At 38.4% G+C, this 11103-nt stretch overlaps 1 protein-coding gene across 1 annotated transcript; it reads right to left on the bottom strand.

Annotated features, from left to right (window-relative positions):
• Positions 1 to 8101: 8101 nt before the first annotated feature.
• LOC117632066 (transcription factor bHLH18-like) lies at positions 8102 to 10374 on the bottom strand. Its single transcript, XM_034365442.1, has 5 exons — positions 10342 to 10374; positions 9977 to 10074; positions 9193 to 9792; positions 8595 to 8966; positions 8102 to 8471 (listed from the first exon to the last, which is right to left on the bottom strand). The coding sequence occupies exons 2-5, from the start codon at positions 10013 to 10015 to the stop codon at positions 8397 to 8399; spliced, it is 1086 nt and encodes a 361-aa protein (XP_034221333.1). The 5' UTR covers positions 10016 to 10074; positions 10342 to 10374; the 3' UTR covers positions 8102 to 8396.
• Positions 10375 to 11103: the final 729 nt, after the last annotated feature.

Here is an 11103-nt window from a genome sequence, read left to right as displayed (position 1 = left end):
GGTCCTGTCAACTATCGCTGGATGTATCCAATAGAAAGGTATATAATCCTTATCGTTTGTGTATGCATCATTATCACAGGCTTGCTAATTTGTATCATATATTTTTATTTTGACAGGCTTCTCGGAGAGCTGAAAAAAAGTGTACGCAACAGGGCGAAGCCCGAAGGATCAATTATAGAGGCTTGGGTTCAATATGAGTCGTTTACTTTCTGTGGAATGTATTTAAAAGATGTGGAGACGGCTTTCAATCGTCCTCAGCGTAATAACGACGGAGGTATGAGAAAGGAAAAACTTTCTGTTTTTGCCCAAAGCGCACGACCCTTTGGAGATCCTGGACGAGGAGAGTCGTTTTCTAGAAATGACATGGAGGTAGCGCATTGGTTCGTATTGAACAATTGTGATGAGATAATGGCATACTTAGATGAGCATGAAGAGATGATGAAGCGAGAACATCCATCACATTTAGTTGCCCCGAAACAACGTGAATTATTTCCACAATGGTTTTTGGAATCTGTAAGTTATAAGTGTTTTGTATTTGACAAATATAAATTGTAGTATTTAATTTTTTCAGACTAACATGTGAATGGTTTTCTATTATATTAGGTGAATAAGTTGAAATCATCGAATTCCCCCACTTACAATGATGAGTTATATAACTTGGCCTTCGGCCCGATTCGCGCTGAATTGTTTTCGGGTTGTTATATTAACGGCGTTAAATTTTTGGGGGCTGCACGAGATGACAAGTTGTGTATGCAAAACAGCGGTGTCCATGTCCCAGGTGGAGGCGAAAGTACAAACATTGATTTCTATGGCAAACTCACAAATGTCGTTCAATTGCTTTACAAAGATCGATACCAAGTGATCATGTTTAAGTGTCGATGGTTTGATAGCAACCCAAATAGGCGGGGAAGTGTTAAAATCGACCATGGCTTACTATCTGTGAACATTAACAGAACTTGGTATGATGACGACCCTTACATTTTGGCAAACATGGCAACACAAATTGTGTATCTAGATGACCCTAAAGCCGGGAGCAGTTGGAAAGTTGTTTAGAAGATGGATCATAGGAACGTGTATGCTATACCAGAACTAGACCCAACTGACAACGGCGTCGACAATGTGGCTGACCAACGTTTAGAATCTTCAATGGAAAATGATGCGGAAACACTTCGAGATACACATGTTATACAAGAACCGTTTCAAATACAAGGAGTGTCTTCAATCGAAATACCGATTCAGTCAATTACAATTGACCTCGGGGATCTTCCAAGATTCGATGTTGCAGTGGGCCCGAGTAGCGAAGATGATGTAGTTATAGTAGAGGAGGAGGAGGAGGATTGGGAGACCGAAAGTGATGATAGCGACGATAACAAAAGTTATTATAGTTCAGATTTTGAATAATTAAATTTTTTGTAATTTTATAAATTTTTTGTAATTTTATTATGTTAATGTACAGACTTTGTGTAATACAAATGTTTGAATATATGTAGTTGTTATATCCAAACCTTATATATGTGGACAACTGAAACATTATTAAAATAAATTTAGTTATAAAACATTGGTAAATCAATATATCCAAACCCTTTTAATAATAATTTTTAAATTTTTTTTGACAAAACACGTTTACAAAATGAAAATGATAAAAAAATTTGTTATAAAACATTGATAAATAAATATATCCAAACCTTTTTCATACAAAGTTTGAAAATTATTGACACCAAACATTTTTCAAAAATGAAAATCCTTGCGCGACGAAGTAAACCTCGTCGCGCAAAGTTTGCGCGACCCACAATACACGAGTCGCGTAAAGTTAAAACATTGCGCGACAAATTATCATCCGTCACGCGATGAAATTTTGCGCGACGACAGGTTTACTCTCGTCGCGCAAATATATATTATTTTATAATATATTATATATACACATATATATTTGAAATTGACGATCGAGTTAGTTCATTGTATTCATATAGGGTCATGGAGTGTAGCTGTAAAAAATCATCAAAATCAGAGTTAAAATAACCGTTAAATCATGACTTTTCATTTATAACCGTTCAAAAGTTTTGTCCCGTTACTTGATCTCTGAATGTTTTTTTTTTTCGATTTTTGGGGTCTAAGATCTCGAAGTATAAACAAACAAGTTTGACGGCTGGATTACTGAAACTACTTTCGTAGAATGCGTTTGCCATCAAAACCATATATTCACCAACAATGAATAGTTTACTTATACTTTCGTTAAATATAACATAAGATTATGTCGTATCACCCTAGTGTAAACATCTTAAATTGAAGATCAAATTCAGTAATTGTATTCATATAGGGTCAAGAAAAGTAGCTGTAAAAAATCATAAAAATCAGAGCTAAAATAACCGTTAAATCATGACTTTTCATTTAGAACCGTCGAAAAGTTTTGTCCCGTTACTTGATCTCTTAATGTTTGTTTTTTCCGATTTTCGGCGTATACGATCTCGAAGTATAAAAAAACAAGTTTGCCGGTTGGATCATTAAAACTAGTTTTGGGTTTAGGGTTTACTGTTTAGGGTTTGTGCGACGAATAAGTTTCTTTGGTCGCACAAAGCCTGCAGAGAACAGTCTTGTGTGACGAACGCAGGCCTTGTCGTCGCGCAATCTCAGCCAGTCCTTTCACCCCCTTCCTCCTTGAACACTTGGTCAAATTTTTTTTCGAGTTTACAGAAAGTAGACTTGCGCGACGCTGTACATATTCGTCGCGCAATCTCTCTGCCAATAAACCCTAAACCTAAAATTTTGGAGGAATTACAATATTGTGCGACGAATATGTTTCTTTGGTCGCACAAAGCTCGCAGAGAACAATCTTGTGCGACGAATGAAGGCTTCGTCGTCGCGCAATCTCAGTCAGCCCTTTCACCATCTTCCTCCTTCAACACTTGGTCAATTTTTTTTTTCGAGTTTATAGAAAGCAGACTTGCGCGACGCTCTACATATTCGTCGCGCAATCTCCCTGCCAATAAACCCAAAACCCCAAATTTTGGCAGAATTACAACATTGCGCGACGAAGAAGTTTCTTTGGTCGCACAAATCCTACAGAGAATAGTCTTGCGCGACGAACTCAAGCATCGTCGTCGCGCAATCTCAGCCAACTCTTTCACCTGTCACCCTTTTCCTTCTTCGACACTTAGTCAAAATTTTTTGCGAGTTTACGGAAAGCAGACTTGCACGACGCTGTCCGTATTCGTCGCGCAATCTGTCTGCAAATAAACCCTAAACCCCAAATTTTGGCGGAATTACAACTTTGCGCGACGAATAGGGACAGCGTCGCGCAGAGTTTTCATTCTCTCCCGCTAAACCTAAGCCCCAAAATTTTGGCGCATTGACAACATTGCGCGACTGAAGTTATACTTATGTCGTCGCGCAAGAGTGAATTAAAATATTTTGGGGGATGCTTTTGTTTGTTCGTCGCGTAAAATCGAATAAAATTTCAGAAACGACGCGATGACCTCCTTCTTCCCCATATTACTTTTTTTTGCCATAACTCTCTCTCTCTCTCTCTCTCTCTCTCTCTCTCCGACGTCAGCTCAGCCCCCTGCCCCAGTGGATTTTGGACCGCGCCGCCACAACAGTGGTATCCCGGAGCTTCCCCACCGTCACCGTCGAGCCAGCCGCCGTCATTCTCTCTCCTCCGGCGACCAAATTCGACACTTGAGGTATGGTTTCTTTCCTATTTTTGATGCTTTAGCTGATGGTTGGGTAGGATTTGTGTAATTGTTGCAATAGGGCAATGGATTCGAAACCCTAAGTTTCGGTCGATTTTTGAATTTCAATTCTGACCACTTCTGGCCATTTTTCGGGGTAGGTCCGAGAACAAAAGTGGCTCCAATTGATGTTTTGAACCTAGGGTAGGAACCTTGGCCCTTAGTTTTTAGAATTTTTTGGCGATTGGTATCGCTTTGGATACCCACATGCTGCCGGCGCGTGTGGTGGCGGGTGGGTTACTGTAGCAGTCATGCATTGGGTCCCAGTGCAATCCCCTAGTTGTCACGAGCGCGTAGGTGTTTTCGGATTGGAATTTGGTTACCGTTTGAGTCTCGAACGGATTTTGCCTATTGTGCGATTTTCGGGTTTGTTATGTTCGGACCGTTGGATCGAACTCAAACTCACGTATGGTGTAGGTTGTATTTCTTGGATCGTCTAGGATTTGACGGATCGTGGATCGGAGTCCCGGATACTCCGAACTCGCAAACCCTAGGTCAATAATGTGAATAAAATTGTATGTGTTTTCAAATATTTGTATATTTTATTAATTTGTATGTGTATTAATGAAATTGTGTAGATGTCAGACCTGATTAGATATCGTAGGGCGGTGATGACTACACAGAGTTTGGAGCCCTCGGCTCAGCCGATATCTGCTGCCACTGCGCCAGCACTGATGGACCACTTAGCAGTTGGTCCCGTGGGGTCCCAGGCGCCTGCTTCATCGGCTTCATCAGTGGCACAGCCTATTAGTGCCAAGCGGCGTCATCGGCCCTCCAGCACCACCGACACCACATGACTGATGCGTCGGGGTCATAGCCAGGTATAGATTTCCTTCAACTCCAGTTCTTTTTTTTTTTTTTTCTTTTTTTTGTTTTTGTTTTTGTTTTTTTTTTTTTGTGTGTGTATTTTATAGTTAAATTTGTTATTTATTTAACATTAATGTCATCTTTCTTTGCAGCCAAGAAGAACACCCGAGGGCCGTGTCGGCAGTTGAAGACGGCGAAGGTCACCCGGGTGACCAACAGTCGTATCAACATCGGATACGACGAGCGACATCGGGCTGCACCGACGGCGGAGTTGCATAGCTCCTTGGCCCACGACATTGGTCATGTCATTCGGAGCCATTGCCCGATGAAATGGAAGTCTTGGAAGGTGATGCCTGACGAGACCAAGACGGAGGTTCGCGGCCAGTTGTCGGTATGTAGGCCTTTTAATTCTTTTTCTTTCAAACTTTATATTTCTATTATTTAAATGTATGTAATTAATTTATTGCAGACGAACTACAACTTGGAGGACCTCGACGACGAGTCGTTGGCGTACGTCAACAGACTCTTCTCTGAGAGGTACAAACAGTGGAAGAGCGACTTGCACCACTATTTTGAGGCGTTTGATGATCCGCAAGTCGCTCTTCAGGAGGGTTGCCCGAAGGAGCTTGAGGGGCGGGAGGATAGTTGGGCGTGGCTCTGCGCTCATTTTCAGGCGCCCGCTTTTGTGGTAATTTGTAATATGAATTTCAAATTTATTATATTTTTCTTACTAATGTTTTTTTAATTTTTTATATTTAATTTCAATTTCAACTAATACGTTTTATTTTTTGTATAACATAATAAAGCCAAAGTCAATAAGGGCAATAGGAAGAAGAAGACTTTTCTCCATCATTCGGGTTCCAGGCCCTTCTCCTATAGGATGGATGCACGGCGGCAGGTAATAATAAAATAATTTTTATTTAATTTTTAATATTTCATTATTCTTAATTTATTTTTTCGTACTAATATTTTTCTTCTCTTGTTCAATTTAGGGGGGGTCCAAATTCCCAGAGATCGACGTCTTTGGCGACGTTTATGTTCGACCTGGGAATGAGTTGGCCGAGTCCCTTCATGTAAGTATTATTTAATTTTAATTCTTATGTTACGCATTCAAGTTTAAAGGTTATTATATGAATGTTTTAATTTATATTTTATGTTATGCTAAATAGACGACGATGGTGGAGAGGAGCCAGTTGGTTCTTCAAGAGTCCGCCTCCCAACTTCCTCCCGATACTCCGATCGAGTCTGTGGATCCTCCACAGAATGCTGGGTTTCAGATCTTGACGGAGACATTGGATCAGACTCTAGGGAGGAGACCGGGGACATATTGTCGAGGGATGGGGAATGCCAGGCGGAGGGAACCCAGACCCCGTTCATCAGCGCAGTCAAACAGTCAGGTCACTGCTTTGACAGCACAGGTGGCCACTCTTCAGAGTCAGATGTCGGTCATTCTGCAGTCCCTCGCACAGCCCGGCATTCCAGTCCCGCATTTTGATGCGTCGACCTCCGAGCCTGTCCATCCCGAGCATCCCCACCAGACGACCGCCCCTGTAGACCCCCAAACATCTGAACCGCATGTGCCAGACGACAATGTAGATTTTGGAACGTTATTTGATTAATTTTTTTTATTTTCATAATTATTTTTTAAATATTTCTCTTGCAACATACATTTATTTTATTTTAGATAATAAATCTGTTCTTTACAATTCATTTTTTATTATTGGAATTTCATTTTATTACCCAAAAAAAAAACACCAAATTTATTTTTTTATAAAATAAAAAAAGTAATATTAAAATTAAATAATATTTATATATATTAATTTTGTGCGACGAAATCTTTCTCGTCACGCAAATTTACATATTACGAAATAAAAATGATACATTTTTTTTAAATACATATAATTTATTCTTGCGCGACGAATATTTTTGTCGCGCAAAAAGGATATGCGCGACAACGGTTTTTCGTCGCGCAAAATGTGTAGACACGAATTGCGCGACGAAGAACTCTTGGTGCCGCAAATGTCTACGAGACGTATCGCGCGACGAATATTATATGCTGTGCATTGTTTGTGCGGGGAACTGTTGTGTCGTCTCTGAACCTTTTGTGTAACGAAGGGTAACCGTCGCACAATTTTGCGCGACGAGTGAAAGAATTGGTCGTGCAAAGTCTTTCTTCACGCTCTTTGTGCGACAAATTGTGCGCGACGAATTTTGTCGCGCTTAAGTTTGTGCGACTAAATGTACGTAAAATGTAGTAGTGTAAAGAGGAGAACTTATTAATGATTCGATTGGGGTGCACTCTTGTGTCCTAATCGTTGCATCTCACTATCATGTTGGTTACTAAAAAAAGTAAAGCATCTTATAATTGTAACTTAGATAAGATAATATTATAGATGATGATGCAAGTCCATCTTCTAGTTCCCATCTCCGGAGCCTAGCATATCAGATAGTTTACATCAACAAGTCAATAAATATTTGAAATTTGTTTCTGATTAGCATTTAGTGGCTCCCATCAAGTGTTCATTATTTGCTGAGCGGTTTGAAAGAGTCATCAACTTCACATCTGATCCGTCTCAGAATATGCAATCTGTCTACCAAATTAGAGGAGATGATATTATTCTAATTAATAAGCTATGCTTTATATTATTTATATCTAATTAGCAATTAAATTTCTGAAATACTTGAAGATCTTTGCATTTAATAAATCAAAGAGGTTTATGAATGAAATCTTATTCTTAAAAAATGAATCGAAGAGGTTTGAACCTAAAGACAGCAAGAATGTATCCAGAAGAAGACAAACTGGGCAGATCACATAATCTCTGGTGGGACTAAGGTTGTCCCCTACCTAAACAATAATTGATCGTATCATATTATTTAAATGGTCCCTGTGCGACCCTATAAAACGGGAGAGAGACAATATACATCTTCAATGGTAATTATGAATTCCTTTGCTGAAAACTCTACAAATTTCCTTACAATTTGAAGTTACATTTCTAAATTGACTGTCAATAATTTTTTGCAAGCTCTATCTACTTCTGACTTTTAGGCTGTTCCTTCGGTCTTTGTCTTACAAAGACAGTTTTGTTGTTTTTGGTTGGGGTGGTTTTACAATGACCTTTTGTAGTGATTCATTTAGAATAATATTAGGGTTATTGAAAACCTAAATATATTTTAATTCGACTAACTAGTCATTCGTCTAGTGGTATTTGCCTCAACTAAGTTGGAGGAGGTTTCAAGTTTTGGCTCACATTAATGACGATGACGATATATATATTTGTGATGAGTTCGATACTTAGTTGTGGCCAGCCTCACTGTAAGATGAAAACTAAAACTAAAATCCGATTGTTTTTGTCTTAATTTTCTTTTTGTTTGTTTGTTTTTTTTTGGTCGACAAAGAAAACTTGTCAATAGAATATCAAAGTGAGATACGGGCCATGGAATGAAGAATATCCACCAAAGAGACAACAATCAATCATTAAGTCACAAAATACAAAGGAAGTTTACACAAAACCCCTCAGGAAAAAAAAGAAGAAAAAACCGCAGCTAGGTTTTCATATATAACAGGAGGGTAAACTGAACGTGGTCAACGGGTCAACCACGCAAAAATCACAAAAAAAAAACCCTCCTGCAAAATAAAACCGCGCTCGCAACAAAAACAAAGCCATGGCAATGGCTAATATTTCATGCTTCACAGAGAGGCTTTGCTTCCTTCAAAAGGTCATGAAAGCCAGAAAAAGAAAAAGACAAGCATAAGAAAACTGTCAATAAAATTAATTTATTCCTATATATATATATATATCTTCCAGCTTAGAGATCGAAATCTAAAGCACAAAGCGAACTTCAAAACTTCCGATTTGCTGGTCACACAAACTTGAGCAATGACTGTCTCAGGTTTTTCACAAGATCCTTCACTGTCATGCTGAATTCAGCGTCCATCTGTAATTAGGAAATAGCTAGTTTCATTAATTAGGGCTTTACATAAAATCAAACATTAATTTCTTCTAGAAGAAATAATATCATGTTAATTTAAGTACTTAGTGAATAGGTGTTGAAATATACCTGAGCAATTACAGTGATATCAAGAGTTGAATTGCCAAAGGGCAAGACACTGCTGTTAACAATGGTGAGATCAAGGGTCTCTATTTCGCTTAGTATTTTTGCCAAACATCCTTTGGTTTTCTCACAATGGACTCGTATGAGAACCTCCTTGTCTGAAACCCTTGCTTCAATTTCGGGGAGTGGATGGTCGGAGGAGCTCTCAAAGTTCTCATCCGATGAAGAGATATCATCATCGGCAGAGTACTGAGTCCTCTTCACAAACACCACTGCTTCAACGGTTTTCTTAACCGCTTGTTCCTCCAGCATCTTCGTACGTTCTTGAAGATGCTTCACGTACTTGATCGCATCTCCAAGGACTGAAGCTTTGTCCATCTGAAATTTTGCGTAAAGGGGTCATTGAGAAAGTTGACTATACTTCAATAAACTTACTGGAATTGTTCTATTGCAAGACGTTACACCGTCAATCTGAACCGTTTATTAGTAGACAAAAGCTTACTTTATAATTCAGATTAACATTTTTACAACATAATATATCAAGCTATCTAACAAGGGAACATATTATGCATTGAACTACAGAAACAATTAATTAAGTATGTACCTTCTTTAAGCCTGGAACTAAGGCAGACAGAGCTATGAACCGCTGGCTGAGTTTTTCTCTGCGTTTTCTCTCAGCGAGAACATGATCTTGAGCATGTAAAGGACTCCTAGTGACTGTAGCTGCCCTCTTGATCCCTTGTCCATGTTTCGGTGAACAAGTTTGGGGGTCATAGGAACCTTGGGAAATCAAAGTTGTAAGGTTCAATTTCCCATTGGAATATTCCACCTCATTCTTTGGCTTCATTGTGTTGTCTAGAGTACCATAGAACTGCTGAGAACTGGTTGGGGGTGATGAGTTGGAGTTATCAAAAGAAATCAGATGTGAGGAGGAAGAAGAAGCAGCCTTGGCCATAATTGTGTGGTCAGTGGTGCAAGGGTTCCAAGTAGTGTGGTTCTTAGGCTGTTTTGCTGGCCTTTCGTGAGTGCCGGCCTGTTGAGGAGTTTCGATGGATGCGTTGCTGAAGTTGTGTGTGGCTTTAGGGGTGAAATTCGGGTAAGACGAGTAGCTCTCAGAAGAAAAAGACTGGAAATTGAGATCATCAAGTGAGTAGTCCAGAGAGTTCATTTCATATTGATGGATAAAAGTAGGATCCTCCATCTCCTATAAAAAAAAATAAAAAAAATAGAAGCATTAATATAGAGCTACCACAGATTATGAAGAACTTATTGCTAAAGTTTTATTTATTTATTTTGGTATTTTAAATTTCTTAGTGAAAGTCTCTTCACGTTAAGGGATATGAATTCAGATGTAAATATAAATTTGCATAAATAGAAGCGAGACTTACCAAATCAGATACCCATTTTGCTGATGAAATCATGTCCATTTAAACACCTGCTTTCTTTCCTTGGAGTGGATCGGAGTTGGCAGCACCTTTGGATTAGACTAAACAAGACAGTAAAATCTTAGTTATACTTCTTCTTTCTTGATAAAAATAAAGGAATAAAGATATCATGGAAGGCTGATATGTAGACTAAACATTCATATGCTTGATTAAATTAAGGAAGAAGAAACCCAAATCTGAAAAAACCGGCTTTTGTCAGAAAACCTTAAAAACAAGTGCAGGGAAGAAATTAAGGATGGAAACCTCAAAGAAACTCCTTGGAATTTGGAAAAAAACAGGAAAAGGAGAGTTGAAAGTTGAAAGCTCACCTTAATAAGACTTGAGAAGAGAGAAGACCCAAGGGTTGTTTTCCAATTCGCAGGAAAGACGAGTTTGCAGTGTTTTATAGGTGTACGAACGCGCTCCACTCCACACTGAGCAGATGACTAAAGAGAAAAGGGTAGCAAAGAAAAATTGTACGTAGCAGATCCAAATTAATTTACTATTAAGTTTAGTGGCACGTGTGAAAATGGTGTCCGCATTCTGATGAATGAACACTATTCATTTGGAGGCTTTCTTCTCTTGGTCCAAGTGTGAACACTACTCATTTCTAATAACTTATAGGCTTTAATGTAAAAAATGGTCTGAGTGGTTGACCCATTCTGCTAATTTAGGGACCGTTTAATAACTATTTTATTTGTACTTTTTTTTTGAAAATTAAAAATTGAAAATATACCTAGTAACATATTTTGTTTTGTGTTTTCAGAAAAGTGAAAACTAGTTTTTAAAATTACCTTTATTTTTTCAAAACAATTTGAAAGTGTTTTCAATTTTCGTTTAAATTACTAAACATACATTGCACTCAAGTTACCAAAATTCAATATCTGGGACATTCCAACTTGGACCCGATTACTCGACTCTTGTGTTGGACCCTATTATGAGCTTTAGGACTTTCAAGTTTGAAATTCACCTAACATTCCAAACTCCAAAAAATTCATCGAAAAATGCTACGTACTCTTTGTAACATGCACTTTCATTCTATGATCTCAAATTCATAAATTGACCTAAAAAAGAATTTCATTTTCAAGTTC

Source organism: Prunus dulcis, chromosome 6 (assembly GCF_902201215.1).
Source record: "Prunus dulcis chromosome 6, ALMONDv2, whole genome shotgun sequence".
In the NCBI taxonomy this organism is placed as follows: Eukaryota; Viridiplantae; Streptophyta; class Magnoliopsida; order Rosales; family Rosaceae; genus Prunus; species Prunus dulcis.
The sequence above is the reverse complement of the archived record's forward strand: the minus strand, read 5'-3'. Positions and strand labels throughout refer to the sequence as shown.

Coding starts and splice junctions, on each gene's coding strand:
- LOC117632066 (XM_034365442.1), bottom strand. CDS start 10,015: ATGGACATGATTTCATCAGCAAAATGGGTATCTGATTTG. Junction 9,793..9,976: donor CAAAATGGGTATCTGATTTG/GTAAGTCTCGCT, acceptor TTTTTTTTATAG/GAGATGGAGGATCCTACTTT. Junction 8,967..9,192: donor TAGTTCCAGGCTTAAAGAAG/GTACATACTTAA, acceptor GCAAAATTTCAG/ATGGACAAAGCTTCAGTCCT.